The 22,487-nt window shown below is 33.7% G+C and overlaps 1 protein-coding gene across 8 annotated transcripts in view; it reads left to right on the top strand.

Moving 5' to 3' along the window:
• The window catches only part of COP1 (COP1 E3 ubiquitin ligase), a 258,844-nt gene that overhangs the window by 66,421 nt on the left and 169,936 nt on the right, over positions 1-22,487 (top strand). For 4 of the 8 annotated variants that reach the window (XM_063625144.1, XM_055255385.2, XM_055255387.2 and 1 more), the window contains exons 7-8: positions 5,080-5,139; positions 6,538-6,614. In XM_063625144.1, the coding sequence (XP_063481214.1) occupies positions 5,080-5,139; positions 6,538-6,614 (137 nt within the window). The remainder of the gene's footprint in view (positions 1-5,079; positions 5,140-6,537; positions 6,615-22,487) is intronic. The other 4 variants (XM_055255388.2, XM_063625143.1, XM_063625145.1 and 1 more) reach the window with 1 other exon arrangement.

Here is a 22,487-nt window from a genome sequence, read left to right as displayed (position 1 = left end):
GATGACAAGAGTTTTGGCCTGCTGTAGTGTGCACTTCATATGGCTAAATGCTTTGTTTTTGGTAGTAACTCTCTTAGAATTAGTATATATTAAGTTTTGCTGCTGTATATGTGTATGTATGTATTTTTTGAGATGGAGACTTGCTCTGTTGCCCAGGCTGGAGTGCAGTGGCACTATCTCGGCTCACTGCAACCTGCACCCCCTGGGTTCAAGCGATTCTCCTGCCTCAGCCTCCCAAGTAGCTGGTATTACAGGTGTCTACCACCACGCCTGGCTAATTTTTGTATTTTTAGTGGAGACAGGGTGTCACCTTGTTGGCCAGACTGGTCTTGAACTCTGACCTTAGGTGATCCACCCTCCTCAGCCTCCCAAAGTGTTGGGCTTACAGGCATGAGCCACCGCACCTAGCCTTGCTCAATTTTTAAAATCGGCTTTTCCCCACTGAAAGTGTAATGGTGTATTCTTTGGTTCAGTTTGGAACAATTATATATAATGTATTCGAACTTAGATTAAAAATTCAAATGAGTTTAATACTTAAGCATATCTTTATCAAGGCACTAATGAAAGTCAGTTGAGTACCAATGATACCTACCTGCACCAAAGCCATTGTCAATAATGGGAGAGTCTATCTCTTATCTTCGTAAGGGATTCTGAGACTTATTTACTCTTTACCTTTACGTTAAATGTTTCTATAAGTTTTCTTTGGGCTTTGGCACAGTGTTAAGAGAGTGCTTGCTATTGATTCTTTAGTCCCATGCCCTCAAATAGCATTGTCTTAGTTCTCCATCTTATATATTTATTTATTTTTTTAAGTAGCACCAAACTCTGTAATGGTATTAAGATAAATGTGATCTAGGAGTTTATTATCATTCCTAATTTGTGATTGATTTTCCTTTAGATAATAGCAGTTCAGCTTCTTGAACTTTTCTTCATATATCTTTAAAATATTCTTGGACTCATATTCAGGCTTTTCTTCTAGGTTCTCCTTTCTGGGGTTATGATGTTTACAGAGTGAATTTAGCCCATTTCTTCTTTGCACGTCCGTGAAATGATTGTCCTTCATCATTTTTCTATTTACTAGTACTAAAATGTCTTGCACTGATGCCCTTATAATTTACAGCTCCAAATCCCTTCAGAATTCTCATCTTAAAATGGAAACACCTCAAATTTAATATGTGCTCTCTCAACAGTTTTCAGTCTTCCAGACTTTTTTCTTTTTAATATTTCTCGCCTGATACCTTGTCAGACTTTCTTATGGATAGATTATATCATTTTGTTTTGCATTCTATCTGTATATCTGTCAGGACAACACCATGCCTTCGTTATTTGATTTTTAAGTTGAACCATATGAAAGTGCTGTTTTTGAAGTAAAAATTGTTTTATTATTGGCAGTTTTATGAGGTTCACCTTATATATAGAAGCCTTCATATATAACAATAGGTATATATTATCGAGTAAAAGCTTTGAGGTATTAGGAGATGGAACATTTTCAGAGAAGACATTAGAGTTTAATATTTTGAGATTTCAGGTGACATTGGAAATTTTTCTGGAATTTCAAGTTCAAAAGCAGAATAAAAATTAATTTGATTTCAATTATTATATATCATACAAGTAATATTGGCTATCTTTGGCTATTGATATTATAGATATTTACTTTCTTTTTAAATATAATTTCAACTTTTCAATTCAGAGAGTACATGTACAGGTGTCTTATGTAGATATATGGTGTGATGCTAAAATTTGGGGTACGATTAACCCCGTCACTCAGAAATGTGAGCATAGTACTCAACAGTTAGTTCTTCAACCCTTTCTCCCTTTCTCCACCCCAGTAGTTCCCAGTGTCTGTTGTAACCATCTTTATGAGTACCCAATGTTTAACTCCCACTTATAAGTGAGAACATGTGGTATTTGGTTTTCTCTTACTTCATTAATTCACTTAGGATGATGGCTTCCAGCTCCATCCATGTTGCTGCAAAGGACATGATTTGTTCTTTTTTATGGCTATATAGTATTCCATAGTGTCTGTGTATCACATCTTTATTGAGTCCACCATTGATGGGCAATGATGGGCATTGATGAATCTTTGCTGTGATGAATAGAGCTATGATGAACAGGCAAATACACTTGTCTTTTGGGGAGAATGATTTATTTTCTTTTGGATATATACTCAATAATGGAATTACTGGGTCGAATAGTAGTTCTCTTTTAAGCTCTTTGAGAAATCTCCAAACTCTGGTCTCCACAGTGGCTGAACTAATTTACATTCCCACCAGCAGTGTATAAACATTCCTTTTTCTCTGCAGCCTCACCAGCATCTCTTTTTGTTTGTTTGTTTTTTGTTTTTTTATTTTTGTTTTTTCACTTTTCAATAATTGCTATTCTGACTGGTGTGAGATGGTATCTCATTTTGGTTTTTATTAACATTTATCTAATGATTAGTGATGTTGAGCATTTTTTTATGTGTGATGGCCACTTGTATGTTGCCTTTTGGGAATTGTCTGTTTATTTCTATGCCCATTTTTTAATGGGGTTGTTTTTTGTTTTTCATTTATTTACGTTCCTTGTAGATTCTGGATATTAGACCTTTGTCAGATACTCATTCTTCTTTTTAAATGTATTTTTTAAAGCAATTATTCTAAAGACCTCTTATAGTAAAGCGTTTGTTTAAATAAAAATTTCAAGAGTGGAACATTTTAAGGTAGTTAAGTGCAAATGTTTAAGAGATTACCATGGGAGTGTTTTGCTGAATTAGAGGTCAGCCGCACTGAATGCTGGAGTTGAAAAGGTCCATGAACCCAAAGGCTTCAATGATGGTGGAGAATAACTAGGATGTTTATAGATGGCTAAAGTGGGTGGACAGGGATTTGGCTGCTTGGTGTGAGCTAGACAGAGTGGTTTTTATGTTATGGTGGAAAACTGATTTTAGGGTGGAAGACTAATTGTTGGAAGTGGCCATGGAATGGAGTAGAAATAGTGAGTTCCTATCTATTAATAAGTCCTGTAAACTCTGGGGCTTTATAGACTTTATCAATTGAGCAGTATCAATTTAGCAGCCGTTATTTGAAAGAGTTTCAGGACAGACAGTGTCTTTAAGAGTGAGCAGGGTTTCAGTTAAGGTGGCATTGTGTGACATATTTTAAGGCAGCAGGAAGTTTATTAAAGTAGGTAGATGAGTTGAAAGCTTTTGAAAATGCTAATCACTCTTTTAACCCTTGATTTCTCCAATAGTACTGTCATTTCCCCTGGTTTTCTGGCTGCAACTTTGCCCTTGATTGTTAATGCTGCTTCTTCCTTTGCCCATCTCTTTAACATTGGTGTTTTCTACCATTTCAGTTTTGTTTTTATCTTTTCTGACTCTACTGATTGATGTTAAGTAGTTTTATTTATTGCCTTACTTTCAGATTTATTATTTATCTTTCTCATAGCTTTTGTACCTTCGCATATGTTATTATTTACTCTGCTTCTTCTGTCATGCCTCACTGTTTTCCACTTGGCAGAATTCTGTTAGTCCTTTAAGGCTCAGCCTCTGATTTAATTTTCAATCAAATTTTAGTTATCTAGTCCTCTTCTTACCCCACCAGCTCTACATTAGATGTGGTCTATATTCCCTTAATACGTTGTATACCATCATCATAATGCTTGCTATGATATTTCAACTATTGGCTTTCTTATTTGCCATCTCCCCTAGACTGAACTCAGGGTAAGGGCTGCAGTTGTTTTTAGATCCTGTTCTTCTCAGTACTTAGGAAGGTGCCTAGAATTGGTAAATATTTGAATGAATAAGTTATTAATTATATTACCAACTTTGTCTGTATTGCCACAGAAGATACTAATGCTAATAAGTCTATAAAAAACCCTGTTCGCCCTTATCAGTTATTAAAGAAATGAGTTAATAATAAGGTACTGTTTTCAATAGGTAGTAAAGAATAGTAGTTAAAAGCATGAATTCTGGAACAAGAAGCCTCCCTTAATTTGAATTCCAGTTCTGCCACTTACAGAATGATTTTGGACAAATCATTTAACCTTTCTGTGCTTCATTTTCACATCTGGCAATCAGTAATATATAAGTATTAGTTGTTAATATTTTACATTTATAAATTTGTTCAATATATCCAGGTTAGAGTAAGACAACCGCATACTGGTGATAGAAATTTAAATTGGTATGGTGTTTCTGGAAAGCAGTTTTCTTTTGATTGAATACTTTCATTTTTAATACTCTCAATAAAATCTGAAGTAACCTTTTAATAGAATCTGAAAATGAAATGAAATCTGAAAGAACAATATGTTCCAGAATTATATATGATAGTTTGCAGGCAACTTAAATCTCTAATGAGAAAGGGAATGGTTCAGTATATTAAGTGTTATTCAGCAGTTACAATGTTTGCATTTCAGTGGCATGGAAAATTATTATGGTTTAATAGGCAAGATATAAAAGATAAAATACTAACTGAAATATGTTTTTAAAACCCTTAAGAAGGAAGTGTTAAGATACTGACTTGTGGTTGCTTTTGGGTGAGGGGATTTAACCTCTGTCAGACTAATCTTTGTTTATAAAGTGTGATTAAAGTTCTGGTGCAGTGGCTCACGCCTGTAATACCAGCACTTTGGGAGGCTGAGGCGGGCAGATTGCTTGACCTCAAAAGTTGGAGACCAGCCTGGGCAACATAGTGAAACCTATGTCTATTAAAAAAAAAAAAAAAAAAAAAAAGGTGTGATTAACAACTGACATGCTGAATTTTTCTGTTTAGCAACTAAATGAGGTAATGTGAAAGTTCTTTGGCTATCTTGTATTTTTTAAGTCACTGTCATTCATCTCTCATACTTTTATTGTAAAATCAAACTGTTGTATTAAAGAAGTACAACATTGTGTTTTCACATAATTCTCTACCTCTGCATTAAAAAATGGGAACTTCTAGCTATATTTTGTTGATGGTTATCCCTCCTGTTAATTTGCCATTAGTGCCAAGTTTGATAGAAATTATTTTCCTAATGTAAATTTATTTTGTGATCATGGTGATGCCATTTTGGTTTGGCTTAGGCTTTTTTTTTTTTGTCTCTCTCTCTCTATTTAATCTGCAGCAACTGGAACAGATCCAGAAGGAGCTAAGTGTTTTGGAAGAGGATATTAAGAGAGTGGAAGTAAGGAATCAAGAATTTCTCACATCCTTAGCAATTTTTCAATTTCATGAAATTGTCACCTTTCCATTAAGTTGCTGTGTTAAGTTTATGGGATTAGTCTTAGGAAGAAAGTAACAGCTGTTACTTTCATTTTAATTGAGAATGAATTTTTGTAGAAAAAAACATTCTGTACACTTGATGATAAAATATAGTCTAAATTTGTTTTACAATGTTTTATTGCCATAATTTTTCTCGATTAGACTGACAGAAAAAAATCACTCAGTTTTCTTGGAGTGCCATCATAACTTAAAACTGTCAATTATTACCACTAAAATGCTTTTTTTATTAATAACCTTCACATACCTACTCTGCGCATTTCTAGGAGTTAAGGTTAATCAAAAGAGAAATATAAGAATACATTACCAATAATCTGGGAATTTACAGTTTAATATAGTTTACCTAAGGAAATTTATGGGAGGATCCTTGGGAGTCTTATAGGGTATTATGATTTGAAGTTTTTGCCTTTGGCTGTATTTATTAATTTAGTTTGTGTTTTTAATTATTTATGTGTGTTATAGTTTTCTTTTGCTGATACGTAGAACATGTTTAAGATTAACGGATTTAATATTTAGTGGATGTTCAGTATCCTCTGTGGCATTCTTAAGTTGTTACACATTTATGTCACTTACTTGACTGTATGATTGAGCTGAGGTTGGATTAGCCAGAAATAATTCTACCTGATTATGCATCTTTAGTGCCATTTTAAAATTTGCTATTTTTTCATTAATCAAAGTTAGTACATAAAAAAGGAAGCTAGGTTGTCAGTGTGAGAGATAAAATTTATATAATGGTTGATTAGGCCTATTCCTCTGGATTACTGATCAAAAATTAGAGTTTAAGTCATTATTAAACAAAGCTAATATTTCAATCTTAATATTGGTGAAGAATATATATAAAGCAGAGACTGACATTCTGGGTGTTTTTTGTGTTTTTATGTTCAAGAGTTGAACCTGATGATCCAGTTATCTTACTGTCATGTTTATCTTAACATTTATCAATAGATTATCACCTGAATTAATGATATGCTAGTTCACTATTCACATAGTATAATGCACGTGTCATTTAAAATATTTATATTTACATTTATCTTTTTCTGCATTTGGTGGCTTCATTAATGATGAACAATATTTAGTAAACAATTTATAGTTCTTTAAGATTGTGTACCATAGAAAAGGCTTGTCTCTTTTCACATGTCCTTGCTTTTGTATTCTGTGGAGAGGAAGCCTTCAGAAATTTGATGTTGAGACAAACAGGGACTGATGAAAACCTGGGAATAGAAAGGAATATATCATGCCTCTTTTTGATTTATATATCTTCTATTTGAAATATCTACTATAATTCAAATAATTTTATTTTCAGGAAATGAGTGGCTTATACTCTCCTGTCAGTGAGGATAGCACAGTGCCTCAATTTGAAGCTCCTTCTCCATCACACAGGTATGAGCTTCACACTTGCAATTGATTAGAATTCATATTACAAAGTGTGCATATGGTCTAGTCCTTTAGGAGACTTTTCCATGCAGTGTATGAAACCCCTGAGAAATTACCTTGGTCATGATCTAGAAATGAGATTCATATGGCCCATCTGTTTCCTTAATGCGTTGAATTTCATGCCAGGAAGAGTTAGCGAGTAGAATACTATAATGTTATGAATTCACAGTTGGATTAAAAGTTTGATGAATTTCTTAAAGTAATGATAGCTTTAAATATCTTGTGAATTAAAGTCAGATGATATTAAAAAATCTAAATTTGAGAACATGAAGTGGTAATATTAGGGAAAAATGTGATAAAATAAAACCTTGGACTTCTCCCCCTAACTTGTTAAATTTTATTGGACAGATCACTTTTCCCACATTTAAAATAAGGGCAATAGACAGATCTGTTAGTTTAGATTTCCTTGGTATTTTCTTATAACTCCTTGTTATTAATTTAGTTCTTCTATATGCGATATTAGAATAGGGTTATATTTGTCATGACCATTTCCCAAGATTTTAGAATAATGCCTGGCTTCATTTAGTAGTAGGTATTTGTAAAACATGGTGAGTGTGTGTGTTTCCCTTTTAGCTCTAAAATTCTACTTCATGAAATATATACTATCTCAATCTTGAGTTTTGAATTTTTATGCTTGAAATGTTCAAACTGAGAACAGTTTTACATGAAATCATTTGTTTTTGATTTGTTAAATCCCCTCTCTGTTTAGGATAACAATTTAATGGAATCTTATCAGACAAATAGTTTTAGGGTAATGTGGACTATCAGGAAGTCCAGTTCTACTATGGTGGATTATAATAACCTTCAGAAACTTTATCACTTCAGGAAAGCTATTATGGATCTAGTTCGGTACGTCATGTGCAGAAAGGGTGCAGGGATGTTCTAGTTGAGGAGAATTCAGAGGTTTGGCATTTTTCCGATTATAGTATGGAGAATCCTTGTGAGTTCGTTAATTCTGGTGTTATTTTAGCTGTGTAATGCAGCCGATTTTCTTCTATATTTTACTTTCTTTGAAACATTTGAGAATGACTTGGTCTGTGTATATTGTTATCTTTAAGCCTTGAATTCAGTTCTGATATGCACAGGATCTTTGTCAGTGGAATACTTATTATGTAAGTACATACAGGGAAGAAAAAGTTGTCACATCACAAAAAGTTCACTAATAATGATCATTCCCATTGTCTTATTCCTCTTTGTTTAACAGTAGCAAATTTTTTTTGTATATATTGTTTCCAGATCTTTGTTACTCAGTCTCTCATTGGTTGTTGGATTTTATGAACTTGTGACAGTATAGTGCATTTCCTTAATTGCTCTGTTTATTGAATGCCGCTGATGTGCTAGGGACTATTCTAGGTGTTGGATCTAGCTGACAAAGTCCCTGTCCCTTTGGAGCTTACATTTTGGGATGTATGTATGGAGGTTGGGGGAGATACTAAAAGGGCCAATGTGTAGCATAGTAGTAAGTAGTATATAACATACAATACAGTCATGCACTGCATAATGATGTTTCAGTCAGTGACGGACTGCATATATGACGGTGATCTCATAAGAAAATAATAGAGCACATAAAGAGAGCTAATATATGACACTTGATATTGGCATTGCAGATCAAGTAGGGGAAATGACTGATATTCAGTAATGGTGCTGGGACATTGGTTTTTCACATATATATGTATACATATAGTATATATATGTACATATATATGTATATATGTATATGTGTGTGTGTGTGTATACACACACACATATACACACACACCCCCATCTTGGTTTGTGTAAGTATACTCTATGATCACATAATGACAAAACTGCCTAATGACACATTTCTCAGACTGTATCCCTGTCATTGAGTGATGCATGACTGCACTACCTTAGGAAGAATAGTTAGGCATGCTAGGGGTTTGCAAGAGGATTCTGTTTTAGTTTTCATAGCCAGGCTTCTCCAAGGAGGTGACATTTAAGTTGACACATTAATCAAGTAAAGACTAATTATGATGGTAAGTTATGGGATAGTGTTGAGCAGGATCTGATTTAGATTTTAAAATGTTTATTTGGATCCCTGTGTGGAGGACAGAGAAGAAGTGTCCCTCTCAACCACCTGACATTGGAAGCTGGGGAGAAAAGTTAGGAAGCATTGTAGCAGTCCAGAAGAGAGGAGATGTTGGTTTGCATTAGCATTTTATTGATGGAAGAGGTAAGCGTGGTTGTATTGTAAAATAAAGCAGCAGATCTTGTAAAACATACTAGATTTCATGAAGTTGATGAAAATATTGTTAGGGAATTGCTAAAATTGCTTGCAAAGCTGTCATTAAATTAGATTCTAGCAGAGTTATATGGGTTAAGAGTTCAAGAAGGGAAAATAGGCAAACAGTATTTTCTTCAAGAGTGTTTTGATATTTTCTATAAACAAGTGATTTGAATATCACTCAAGGATTGAGAGAGGCACTTGGGAAAAATGATGTAGCCCTTAAATACTCTTGAGTGAAAATGATCCTTAAGATTACGATTTAAAATCAGACATGCCGAGACAAATGTTATCTTTTATAATACTATTCATATTTGATTTTTCTTTAAGCAATAGCATGTAGTTGCAATTTTACTAATCTTTTTTCTTTCAGAATTATTAGCTTTATTATTTAAATGCCAGACAGTTTTTGTTCTTATTCCTAACTAAAAAGTTTTGATCTCTCTTTTAAGCAGGCTTACTTTACAAAAGCTCTTTACTAGATTTGTTAGTTTTCTATAATGAGTATCTTTATTATATGTCAGGTCACTGAATCCTTTACATAGATTCTGGGTTTATGTTTAGATTATGTATTTAAATGAAAAAGAAAAGCAGAAGCCAGATAATGGTATTCTCTCCCTTTCCCAGCCCTCCACAGAACTTTATATTCTACCTACTTTGATTAGCTGTAATTGTCATATCCTATTTTACTGCTTCTGCCTTGTTTAGATCCTTAGCATCACCTCATCTAGCAATTATCTTTTAACTTATCCTCTTATGTGTTATTGCCAGAAATATGATGTTTCTTTCCTGCTTAAAATTTTTCAGTAGCTGCCTATCATGTACATTGGTTTAGATCCATCTCTTTGCATAACCTTCCGTAATTATTTAGCCCCAGCCTACTGTTTTTATGCTTTAAAATTGTATGTAACTCTCAAAGCAGAATGTTAAGGTATCTTTGCTTACACTGTTCCTTTTGCCTAGAAACTTCTCCTGGATTCAGCTGTTAAGTAACTATCCCCAAAGACCCCCAAACCTAGGGTGAGGTCTTTCTATTATTTTTTCAGATGCCCTTTCCCTAAAAAATTAGGGGAAGGGAAAAGGAAGCAGGAGATAGAATTAACCACTTGTTTTGTTTTGTAAAGATTTCTACTTATTTTGATCCTGTTTCTATAATATGTATTACTTTGGAAAAAATACATGTTTTCCATGCTGTACTGTAATCCTGTGAGTATTGTTTTTTTCTTATACTTCCACGTTTTTATGTATTTATATATAATAGAGACTTAAATACAAGGTTTTGAGTAAATATATACCTAACCTAGAATGTCATTTAATTTTCACAGTTTGTGAATTTGTTAAAGCATCGCATGTAGTATACTTAATAAGTTAATTATTTTAATCTTGCTATAAAAGCTATCAGCCATGCTTCGTTGAGGTGAGGTATTTTTTTTTTTTTTAAATCAGTTGAATTTTTTAACCTTTTAAGCTTTCATCCATTTCAAACTTTCCGTAGAATCAGTCAAACCAATGACTGCTATACTTAGAACCTTTTTAATCTGTTTTAAATTCTAAGGAAGAAAGTCTTCACAATTCTCAGTATAAACCATAGTTTACATTTTATTGTTGCATAGTTGTGTGTGTCAAATAATGAATAAATTAGAGATTGGTAGGCAAGCATAGTCTCTTTTACTTATTGTCAAGAGGAATTGGTTCTTTTGTATGGGAGGGTGATTATGAGGATATATATGCTATCTGCTCTTCTAGAGTATTATTAATATTTTAGACATTTTTTAACTTTTTAGCTCAGACTTTATTTAAATAATAAAGCAAAACATTTTTGTTAGGTTCTCTTCCTGGCAAATAGGACAATGCTGATTTTTTTATATTAAAACATACTTAGACCAGGTTTGATTATCTCTGAATTTTTGAGAGCGGTAAACTGGGTGGACTCTGTATGGATTAACAAATGTGGGTTTGAGGCTCTTTAAATATTATTTAATTTAATATTATGTGTTATTGAATAGGAAGCAGAGCTAAATAACTTATTATTAAGCCTATGAAGCCATTAGCTTAGTATGAACCTAGTCTTACCCTTTTGTGGTTAGCTGTAAATCTAGTGTGATGAGGAACATTGGCATACTATTCGTTAGATTTTAAATCCTCATCAAAGCCATTGCAGTAACTTTGCTTTTAAATTTCTAAGTGTATCTTATTGATGTGATTTCTGTCTTAGAAATAGTTATCTCATGATTGCTTTATTCTTTGTCTTTAAACTAAGGAATTTTGGAATGGTGAGATATTAGTCTCTTCTGTGTGTTCAGAACATCAGATAACTTAGTTTGAAAAATGATGTATTAGTTGAAGCTTCTCTATCTCCTTCAGCTGGGTATGCTTTATAAGATCCAGATAGTTGCTGGAGTTAAATTTACCTAATAAGTCATGTTTTTCTAAGATAGTAAATAAATGTAGTACAAAATACAAGTACTAAATAAAATTTTTTGATCTACAGTCTCTCATCTTTAAAATGCTTTTACCGATAAGAGATTGCTGTTGATTGAAAGTTTAATCCATTTTTTAAAATAATTGTCATGCAGACATGCATTAGTTTGAATTCTGAATTGCCTATTTTCTGTGCTAGAGGAAGGAGGAGATTTATGAATAAAATATATAGGTAAGACTTTTATATAAGACACTTGATTTTATTTACGCTATCAGACATTTTTGAGACATACCTTTTATTTGTATTTCTATAATTTTGACAAAGTTCCAGATGAATCAAAGTATAGGGACAATAGGAAAAAACAAGGAATCATTTTATGGAGGCTAGGAGTATTTAACATTAAAAATATATCTGTAGGATAGTGATCTAATACCTTGTGAATTTGAATATTTTATAATTTGAATAAATTAATGATATTTAAGAAACGATACTGCATAATAGCTTCTGAACTATACTAAGAAATTCCTCTAGTTTACCCATGTCATTCTATGCAATTACACTAATCTCTGGTCATTGAAAGAATATATGCTTGGGAGGGATATGGAGGACAGGGATGACTCTATAGTATAGTAGATGAAAAGTGAGCCATCTTGCCTATTTTTGCATAGTGAGACTTTGGCTGGATTATTACCCATGACCAATGCATTGTCAATGTCTGCAGCTTCACATATTAATGCTTAAGTTCTTAGTACTTTTTGGCAATTATTATTGGTTCAACAACTTTATTTTATTTGGAAATATTTTTTTAATGCAGGAAATGAAATGTTTTTATGATCAAGTTGAACTAATCCTTATTTAAGGGGAAGATTATGACAATACAGGAAATTATCTGTACATAATTTAATACTTTTTCTCAAATCTTGAAGGTTAGGTGATTACAGACAGATTTTAAGAAATCTCAGCTACACTTACATTGGAGAGTTTTGAACATACATGGTGTTTTGCTGTATTTTAATGAAGCTTACCTTTATGTGGGAGTAGTGAAACCATTTGATTGTTTTATTCTTGTGAGTACTAAAGGTTACTTGCCTTAATTCTGACCCTAAACCATGCCAAGGAGTTGAACTTGATGCCAAAGTCAGTAAAATAATTGAAGAATCTTAAGGAATCTTGATTGTGAACTAAAACAAAAACAAACACAAAACACAGGAAACAAACTTCCATGGCAATAATGTAGGGGATATTCTTCGTACACCTGTAATTTCTCATTAAAATTGATAGGGAATAGAAATTCAGTAAGTTCTGAAAACCTTTCTTGAAACTGTAATTTTCTTTAGAGTATTTGAAGAATTTATTTTCAGTCATTCAGCCAGTATTTGAGGTAGACCAGGCATGTATAAAACACTGTATTACAACCCAATTATTGAGAGAAAATATTTGTAAATCGTATATTGGATTAGGTGCTAATGTGCAAAATATACAAGGAACAAAATATGCAAATACTCAATGAAACAACCCTATTTTTAAAATGAGTAAAGGACTTGAACAGGTATTTCTCAAAAGAAGACATAGAAATGGCCAACAGATATAGAAAAACAGGCTCAACATCTCTAATCATCAGAGAAATGCAAATTAATGCACATCATCTCACATTTCTTAGATTGGCCATTATCAGAAAGATAAAACAAGTGTTGATGAGGATGTGGAGAAAAGGGAGCTCTTATAAACTGTTGGTGGTATTGTAATTAGTACAGCTACATTGGAAGACATTATGGAGGTTCCTCAAAAAACTAAAAATAGAACTGCCATACGATCCTGCAATCCCATGACTGGGAATATTCTCAAAGGAAATAAAATCACTATGAAAAAAGTCCCGTCTTTGTCCCATTATTCACAGTAGCCATGCAAACAACCTAAGTATTTATCTAAATGGATGAATGGATTTAAAACATATATTGTATGTGTATATATATACACACACACACACACATATACACATATATATACACACATATATATAGACACACACACACACAAACACACACACACACACACTAGAATACTATTCCACCTTAAAAAATACCCAGGAAGTTGTCATTTGCACCAACACAGACGAACCTAGATGACATTATGTTAAGTGAAATAAGACAGGCACAGAAAGACAGATACTGTATGATCTTGCTTACATGTGGAATCTAAAAAAGTTGAACTCATACAAGTAGAGCATAGTATGGTGGTTAACAGAGATTAGAGGTGGATGGGGAGAGGGGAGAAGTTGGTCAGTGGGTACAAAGTTATAGTTAGACAGGAAGAATCAATTCTGGTGTTCTGTTGTGCAACAAGGTGGTTAAAATTAATAATAATGAATTGTATATTTTAAAATAGCAAAAGAGAGGATTTTAAATGTTCTCACAAGAAATATTTGAGGTGGTAGATGTGCTGTACTCTGATCATTTCACAATGTGTGCAAGGATCAAAATATTTTATACCTCATAAATATTCACAATTATTATGTCAATTAAAGATAAAAATTTAAAAAACACTGTCAGACACTGGGATTTATTTGTGAATATGACAGACCCTAGAACCCTGTTCTCATGGTTACATATTCTTAGGAGGAAAAATAACATACGTGAGTGAATTGATTATTCTCTTTAAATTTTGGTGTAAATAGACTTTTTGATTCCAATAATTTAAAATTATCAAACTGTTCCAAAAACTGTAGTAGTTATGATTAATTAGTAGGCATTTCAGGATTTCTCTAAAATATCCTTGGGTTCTTGTTAAGAACTAAAATCATCAACAGAATGAAAGATAAAAATCATATAATCATTTCAGTTGATACTTAAAAAGTGATCTTGATAGCCAGGCGCAGTGGCTCATGCCTGTAATCCCAGCACTTTGGGAGGCCGAGGCTGGTGGATCACGAGGTCAAGAGATTGAGACCATCCTGGCCAACATGGTGAAACCTCGTCTCTACTAAAAATACAAAAAGCTGGGCGTGGTGGCGCACACCTGCATTCCCAGCTACGCGGGAGGCTGAGGCAGGAGAATCGCTTGAACCTGGGAGGCAGAGGTTGCAGAGCTGAGATTGCGCCACTGCACTCCAGCCTGGTGACAGAGCGAGACTCCATCTCAAAAAAAAGAAAAGAAAAAAGAAGTGAGGTTGATGAAGTTCAACGTTCCTTCATGATAAAAACCTTCAATAAACTAGTTATAGAAGGAACACACTTCAACATAATAAAAGCCATATATGACAAACCTACAGGTAGTCACACTAAATGGTGAAAAAGTGAAACCTTTCCTCTTAGATCTGGAACTCAACAAGGATGCCCACTTTCACCATTGTTACTCAACATAGTACTAAAAATCCTAGCTAGAGCAGTCAGACAAAAGAAAGAAATAAAGAGCATCCAGATTGGAAAGGAAGAAGTCAAATTATCCCTGCTTACAGATGATATGATCTTATATTTGGAAAAACCTGTAGACTCCACCAAAAAACTATTAGAACGAAATGATACAGATTCAGTGAAGTTGCAGGATAGAAAGTCAACATACAAAAAATCAGTAGCATGTTTATATGCCAGCAGTGAACATTGCAAAAAAGAATAAAAAGATATTCTTATTTATAAAGCCACAAATAAAATTAAATACTTAGGAATTAACTAAAGAAGTGAAAGATATCTATAATGAAAACTATAAAGCACTGATGAAAGAAATTGAAGAAGACACAAAAAACTGGAAAGATATGCCATGTTAATGGATTGGAAGAATCAATATTGTTAAAATGTCCATACCACCCAAGCAATCTACAGATACATTGCAATCACTATCAAAACACCAATGACATTCTTCACAGAAATAGGAAAATATCCTAAAATTTATATGGAATCACAAAAGACCCAGAAGAGCCAAAGCTGTCCTGAGCAAAAAGAACAAAAATAGAGGAATCGTATTACCTGATTTTACATTATACTATATGGCTATAGTAACCAAAACAGCATGGTACCGGCATAAAAACAGACACATGCCAATGGAACAGAATAGAGGACCCCGAAACAAATCCATACACCTACAGTGAACTCGTTTTTGACAAAGGTGCTAAGAACATACATTGGGGAAAAGATACTCTCTTCAATAAATGATGCTCGGAAAACTGGATATTTATGTGCAGAAGAATGAAACTTGATTCCTACTGCAAAGATCAAATCAAAGTGGATTAAAGACTTAAAGGCCTCAAACAGTGAAATTACTACAAGAACACATTGGGGAAACTGGGGGCAAAAAATTTTTGAGTAATAACCCACAATCACAGGCAACCAAAGCAAAAATGAACAAAAGGTACCATGTCAAGTTAAAAAGCTTCTGCACACCAAAGGAAACAATCAGCAAAGTGAAGAGACAACCCACAGAATTGGAGAAAATATTTGCAAACTACTCATCTGACAAGGGATTAATAACCAGAATATACAAGGAGCTTAGAAAATTCTATAGGAAAAAAAATCTAATAATCATTTAAAAATGGATAAAAGATTTGAACAGACATTTCTCAAAAGAAGACAAACATGGCAAACCAGTGTATATAGAAGTGTTCAACATCATTGGTCATCAGAAATGCAAATCACAACTACAATGAAATATCATCTCACCTCAGTTAAAATGGCTTTTATCCAAAAGTTAGGCAGTAACAAATGCTAGTGAAGATGGGGAGAAAAGGGAACCGTTGTACGGTGCTGGTGGGAATGTAAATTAGTACAACTACTATGGAGAATGGTTTGGAGGTTCCTCAAGAAATTAAAAATAGTAGCCTATTACCCAGCAATCCCACTGCTGAGTATATATCCAAAAGAAAGGAAATGCATATATGAAAGAGTTATCTGCATTTCCATGTTTGTTGCAGCACTGTTCACAATAGCCAAGATTTGGAAGTAACCTGTGTGTCCATCAACAGATGAATGAATTGAGAAAATGTGGTACACATGAGTACTATTCAGCCATAAAAATGAGTGAGATTCTGTTATTTGCAACAACATAGATAGAACTGGAAGTTATTAAGTGAAATAAGCTAGGAACAGAAAGATAAACAACACATGTTTTCATTATTTGTGGGATCTAAAAATCAATTGAACTCGTGAAGATAGAGAATAGAAAGATGGTTACCAGAAGCTGGGAAAGGGTAGTACGGGGCTAGGGGGCAGGGGAGGTGGGAGTGTTTAATGGATAAAAAAATATTAATTTGAATGAATAAGATCTAGTATTTGATAGCATAACAGGGTGACTATAGACAATAATAATTTAATTGTATGTTTAAAAATAACTTAAAAAGTATAATCAGGTTGTTCGTAACACAAAGGATAAATGCTTGAGGGGGTGGATACCCCCATTCCCCATGCTGTGATATTACATGTTGCATGCCCGTACCAAAATATTTCATGTACCTCATAAGTATATATATCTGCTGTGTACCCAGAAACATTAAAAATTAAAAAAAATTAAAAAGATCTAAAATCACTGCTTGATGACGATGTTAAAAGTTCATTTAAATTCTGAAATCTGAGGTGTGAAGAAGCCAAACTGCAGTGTTCATGGGTGTCAACCAAGACTCCTATTTGAAATGCAGATTTTTAAAATCTGATTGATTAGGTTTGAGGTAGATCTTAGAGATTCAAATGCAGGCCTGGGATTTGGGAGTGGTAGAGATGCTACTTTAGAAAATATAGGAAGATTGATTAAGTAATTGGTGATAAGTCTGTGTTACTGACATGTTTTTAAATAAATTCTTAAATCTGACATGCTTATTTTCCTTTTTATAAGAGAAAGTTCAAATATTCAACACAAACATTTTATAACTGCATATTTCATGTTTTGTGCAATGTGGGGGTAAAGATTTTTAATTCTTTTACTCTATTCTGTAAAGTTACACATTATTCTATAATGTCTTTGAAATACCTCAGATAAAGTTTCTGGGCTTGAGAGGGCCAGAAAAGTTAAAAATGAAGTCTCTATAAAGGAAACAAATTATTGGTATATACCAACCATTCCCTGTTAATTCCGTTTATATGCTGTGATTAGAGCCTCATGTTTATGGCTTTTTGTCCTTTCAGGTTAGAGTCATTTAAAGTCACATAGGAAACTCTTTACCCCTTTAATTATTATAGATATGCTTTGATTCTAGGAGGTCAGAAATGGGGGTACCTAGGGAAACCAAAGCTGCACATGGTAAAACTTGCTTAGGTGTAAGGACAACTGTATACAAATGTAAAATTTCATGTGCTGTTATCATTTACCATTTCTGCTGTTCATGCTCTCTCTCTCCTACCGAAGTCCCATCATGTTTTTCCCATTCACCACATCCTTATGTTTTTGGAATGCTTCTTCTAATTGTTTCTGGAATACTTCTGAGGTTATTTCAGATAATTGTTTTTTTAAACCCTGATGGATTGTATCAACTATATCATCTGATAATTTGAAATTTCTGTGTGAATTACAAATAAATTGTAATCTACTCCAACTTGTTGGAAAGTAGTAATAGAATACAAACTAGTCAAATACACCACTTTGTGTAATGAACTGAAACTTTCACTTATTTTGTTGGAGGCAAATCAGTCTTTTTGGTCTTATTCCTTTGAGCTTATTTTTGTCTATTTTTGACATTCTACCAACTGAAGTAGTTTACTTCCAAAAGTGATAAAGCAATAGACTCAGACCTGTTCCATCTTTTAGAAATTTTCCCTCATGCTTGCTTTTTATATCTTCTAGCAGTACGTTTCTAAAGAAACTCCTCTTACAAAGAAAACTTTTATTTTATTTATTTTTTTTTTGAGACGGAGTCTTGCTCTGTCCCCCAGGCTGGAGTGCAGTGGCATGATCTCGGCTCACTGCAAGCTCCGCCTCCCGGGTTCATGCCATTCTCCTGCCTTAGCCTCCCAAGTAGCCGGGACTACAGTCACCCGCCAACACGCCCAGCTAATTTTTTGTATTTTTAGTAGAGACGCGGTTTCACCGTGTTAGCCAGGATGGTCTCGATCTCCTGACCTCGTGATCCGCCCGCCTCGGCCTCCCAAAGTGCTGGGATTACAGGCTTGAGCCACCACGCCCGGCCAAAGAAAACTTTTAAATGAGCTGCTCTTTTGCTTTTCTTTTTCAGTTTCAGAATTATTATGTAATAAACATTTTAAAAGGCAGTATAAGTATTAGGTTCCATAGTCCCTGTATGCATTATGTAACTATTACTCTTTGTAACCATGTACTAATTAAAAGAAGACAAGAGGTGCTGGGGAAATTTTTTTCTGGAGTTCTGAAACACTGTGATAGCATCTGTTGTTTGAAGAATAAATTGCCCCATGTCTTTTCTGTAGAAATCATAGATAAGTACTCTGTGGCCTAGTACTTTTGTTGTTGAACTAACCTTGCATTCCTTAAGTAAACCTTAGTTGATATGATATATAAGTTCCAAAACGTTTTTGGAAATCTTTTGGGTCAGAGTATAGTCATATTCCTTTCCTGCCTTCACCGATTTTGGAAAGGTAACAGAGTACATATGCCATGTATCGTATAATACTGGTGGTAGAATAAGAGGGACTTTCTCATAATCAAACACATTAATATTTTAGCATTAAAACATGATGTCAGATGTGTTCAGACCAGGTTTTTTATTTTTACCTTTAAATAGGTTGCAAAAAAGCATTTGATTTTCAGAGTTTTGAATTTTAGGTCTTTTATCTTTTTGAGCCCAGACTTTTTTTTTTTTTTTTTTTTTTTTTGAGACGGAGTCTTGCTCTGTCGCCCAGGCTGGAGTGCAGTGGTGCGATCTCGGCTCATTTCAAGCTCCATCTCCCAGGTTCACGCCATTCTCCTGCCTCAGCCTCCTGAGTAGCTGGGACTACAGGTGCCCGCCACCATGCCCAGCTAATTTTTTGTATTTTTGGTAGAGACGGGGTTTCACCATGTTAGCCAGGATGGTCTCCATCTCCTGACGTCGTGATCTGCCTGCCTTGGCTTCCCAAAGTGCTGGAATTACAGGCGTGACCAAACTTTTTTTTTTTAAGGCCAAACTATATTGCCAAAAATCTACATGTTGCTAAAAAGCCATTGTCATCACTGACATTTATTTATACAAAATTTGTGTCCTTGAAATTCAGATACCATGAGAAGAGTTTAGTATTGTCTGTTTCTAAACAGGCAATGAGAGAAGATTTCATTTTAATTTTCAGTTGGATTTTGCATCAAAATCAGGAAATCTATTTTAGAAATACTGTCCTAGAGGAGAACTGCATTTATATGTACAAGTTGCAACTGTCAAAGTGGTATTCCAGCTGTGGAATTGTGTCACTGCACTCCAGCCTGGGTGACAGAGTGAGATCGTACTTCTAAAAACATAAAAATAAAAAAACAAACGACATTTAAAGAAATGAAAATAATGTCTGGCACATAGTAAGAACTCAATAAATGTTAGCTGCTGCTGTTATTGTTGTCGACAGATTAGTCGCATAGATTTTGGGTGATATATTTGACTACTTGTGTCGAATGTTAAAGGGTATGTGGAATAAAACAAAAAAAAACATAAAGAATGATTTCTAGTATCTCTGGAGGTGTCTGCAAAATTGGGGCCACAACAATTTTGGTTGCGCAATAAATGGGATTTACTATTTAAAATTAAATATTAAAAATATTAAATTATTAAAAATGTACTATTTTCAGGTTACTTCTTGCTTAGTGTGTTTTCTTTTGGAGAAACTGGTTCAGTAACTGTATGTAGAGTACTGGAAAGGAACAAGTTTTATTTGTAGCCCCATTTGGTTTATTTATTAAATGTAGAAGTTTATTTTTCTCTCTTTAAAGTTTATAGCAAAAAAAAAATCAATGATAATAGTCTAATTTTATGTGAGTATGTGGCGTTTTGGACTCTCTTTGATTCCCTTATTCATAATTCCATATTTATCGTCTATGTTTAGCCTAAAATGATCTCAGTGTGCTTTATTTTTGCTCATTGATTTAAAATTTCTCTTTATAATTTAGCTAATGTATCCACTAATAATTTAAATTTAAGCCATTCTTTTTCAATATAAAAGGCTAGTCTAAAATCAATATGCCTATTATCTTTCCAAGAGTGAACCATTGTTTTCTCTTGGCTGCCTCTTCATTATAGTATACCTCATATGTGAAATTGACTTAATAATCTACTTTCTAGTTAGGAAATATGGCTTTGCTTTTGAAGGAAAATAATCTAGGTGAAAATAGTTATATGGACATCTACTTGCATAGCAGAATTTCTTTGATCCCTCAAGTTAACAGCTGCATTGTTTTTACTTTTTTTTAGCAAGCTTCTCATTGTTACCAGCAAGAACATTAAGAACTGTTTCATTGTCTTTTGATTAAAGTGTGTTACTCCTATATCAGTTTTAGTTACTACCCTGAAATTTTTTTCCCTTGACATCTTTTGATGTCTTTTTTAAGCTTTTTTTTTTTTTTTTTTTTTTGGAGATGGAGTCTTGCTGTGTCACCCAGCACCCAGGCTGGAGTGCAGTGGTATGATCTTGGCTCACTGCAACCTCTGCCTCCTGGGTTCAAGAGATTCTCCTGCCTCAGCCTCCCCAGTAGCTGGGATTACACGCATTTGCCATCATGCCCAGCTCATTTTTGTATTTTTGTAGAGTTGGGGTTTCACCATGTTGGCCAGGCTGGTCTTGAACTCCTGACCTCAGGTGATCCTCCTGCCACGATTTCTTAAGCTGGTATAACTTTTATAATTTTATTGACATTTATTTGAAAAATATATGATTCTATCTTATATTTATAGGTTAGTGTTTTTCATTTGTCTCTTTAAAATATGTCTACGAAGTGGAGGCTAATCCAGGATTTTCCAGTTCTTAAGTTAGAGAACATAAGGTGCCTAGGTAGTTTATATAGCATGGTGGTTCTTGTGGACTCTGGAACTTGACTGCTTGCGTTTGAATAATAACTCTGCTATTTCCCAGTGTTGTTATCTTGGTCCACATATATAATCTCTCAGTGCCTGAGTTTTCTCACTTGAGAAATGAGAATGATAATAGTATTATCTACATTAGAGCTGTGAAGTTTAAATTATTTAGGTTAGTGCATAGTAAACCCTCAGTAAATGGTACTATTGATATTGTTATTGCCATCTAGTGACTGTGGATGAATCAGGAGTTAAGTAGTAGTATAACACCAGAGTCAAGAGGGACCCAGCCCTGTCAGTGCTTTCTAATATTCTGTGTGTGTGTGTGTGTGTGTGTGTGTGTGTGTGTGTGAATGTATAATATATATATTAAGCAGAATTAATGAGTTTTCTTATTCAAGTTTTTCTGTTGTAGTCTGCATTATACCTTTTTCTTTGTGAATAAAATTAAGACCTGGTAGAAAATAAGTTTCATATTGTGTAATCATTAATAAGATACTATTTTTAATTCTTAGTTTTATCTTCAACAAACTGATGAGTATTTTTAACATATTTGAAATGTAGAGTTATATCACTGTATGCACTGAGATATCAATATCATTCATTTTTTAGGCTTATAGTCACTGAATTCTGAATCATAAATCCATAAAAAATGCATAGCTGGAAATGTTCTGTTCTATAAATATGTTCTGTTCTATAAATATGTTCTGTTCTATAAATATGCAACTACACAATTTTATTAGTACTATACAAACGCTAAGGGATTGAGTTTCATTAGTAGGAAGAACAGAGATTTTTAATGCATTGCATTACCTCACTTTCAGTCCTCTTAGTCTCTGGATGGAGTAAACTGAAAATAGCATGCAATCTTTTCATACCAGTGTGTGACTCTATAGGAAAGGCAAGTAATGGTTGCATTTTATCAAAATAAACTCATGACAAGAACATTTGAATTCTTTATATGGTTAAGTTCTTCAAAGGCTCTTTTATAATTGAGTTTTGCTATAGGAATTGTTAAGAACACAATTAAGGTTTTTGTTTCTTATGTGCTGCATTTTTTGGCACTCATCTAACTTTATTTTTTCATTGATACATAATATCTTGTACATGTTTATGGGGGTACTTGTGATGTTTTTTACATGCATAGAATGTGTAATGATCAAGTCAGAGTATTTGGGGGGTTATCCCATCACCTTGAGCATTTATCATTTCTTCTGGCTATTTTGTTTTTGT

This window comes from Symphalangus syndactylus, chromosome 12 (genome assembly GCF_028878055.3).
Source record: "Symphalangus syndactylus isolate Jambi chromosome 12, NHGRI_mSymSyn1-v2.1_pri, whole genome shotgun sequence".
Classification (NCBI taxonomy): domain Eukaryota; kingdom Metazoa; phylum Chordata; class Mammalia; order Primates; family Hylobatidae; genus Symphalangus; species Symphalangus syndactylus.
Note: the sequence above shows the minus strand (reverse complement) of the source record. Positions and strands in the feature narration are given on the sequence as shown.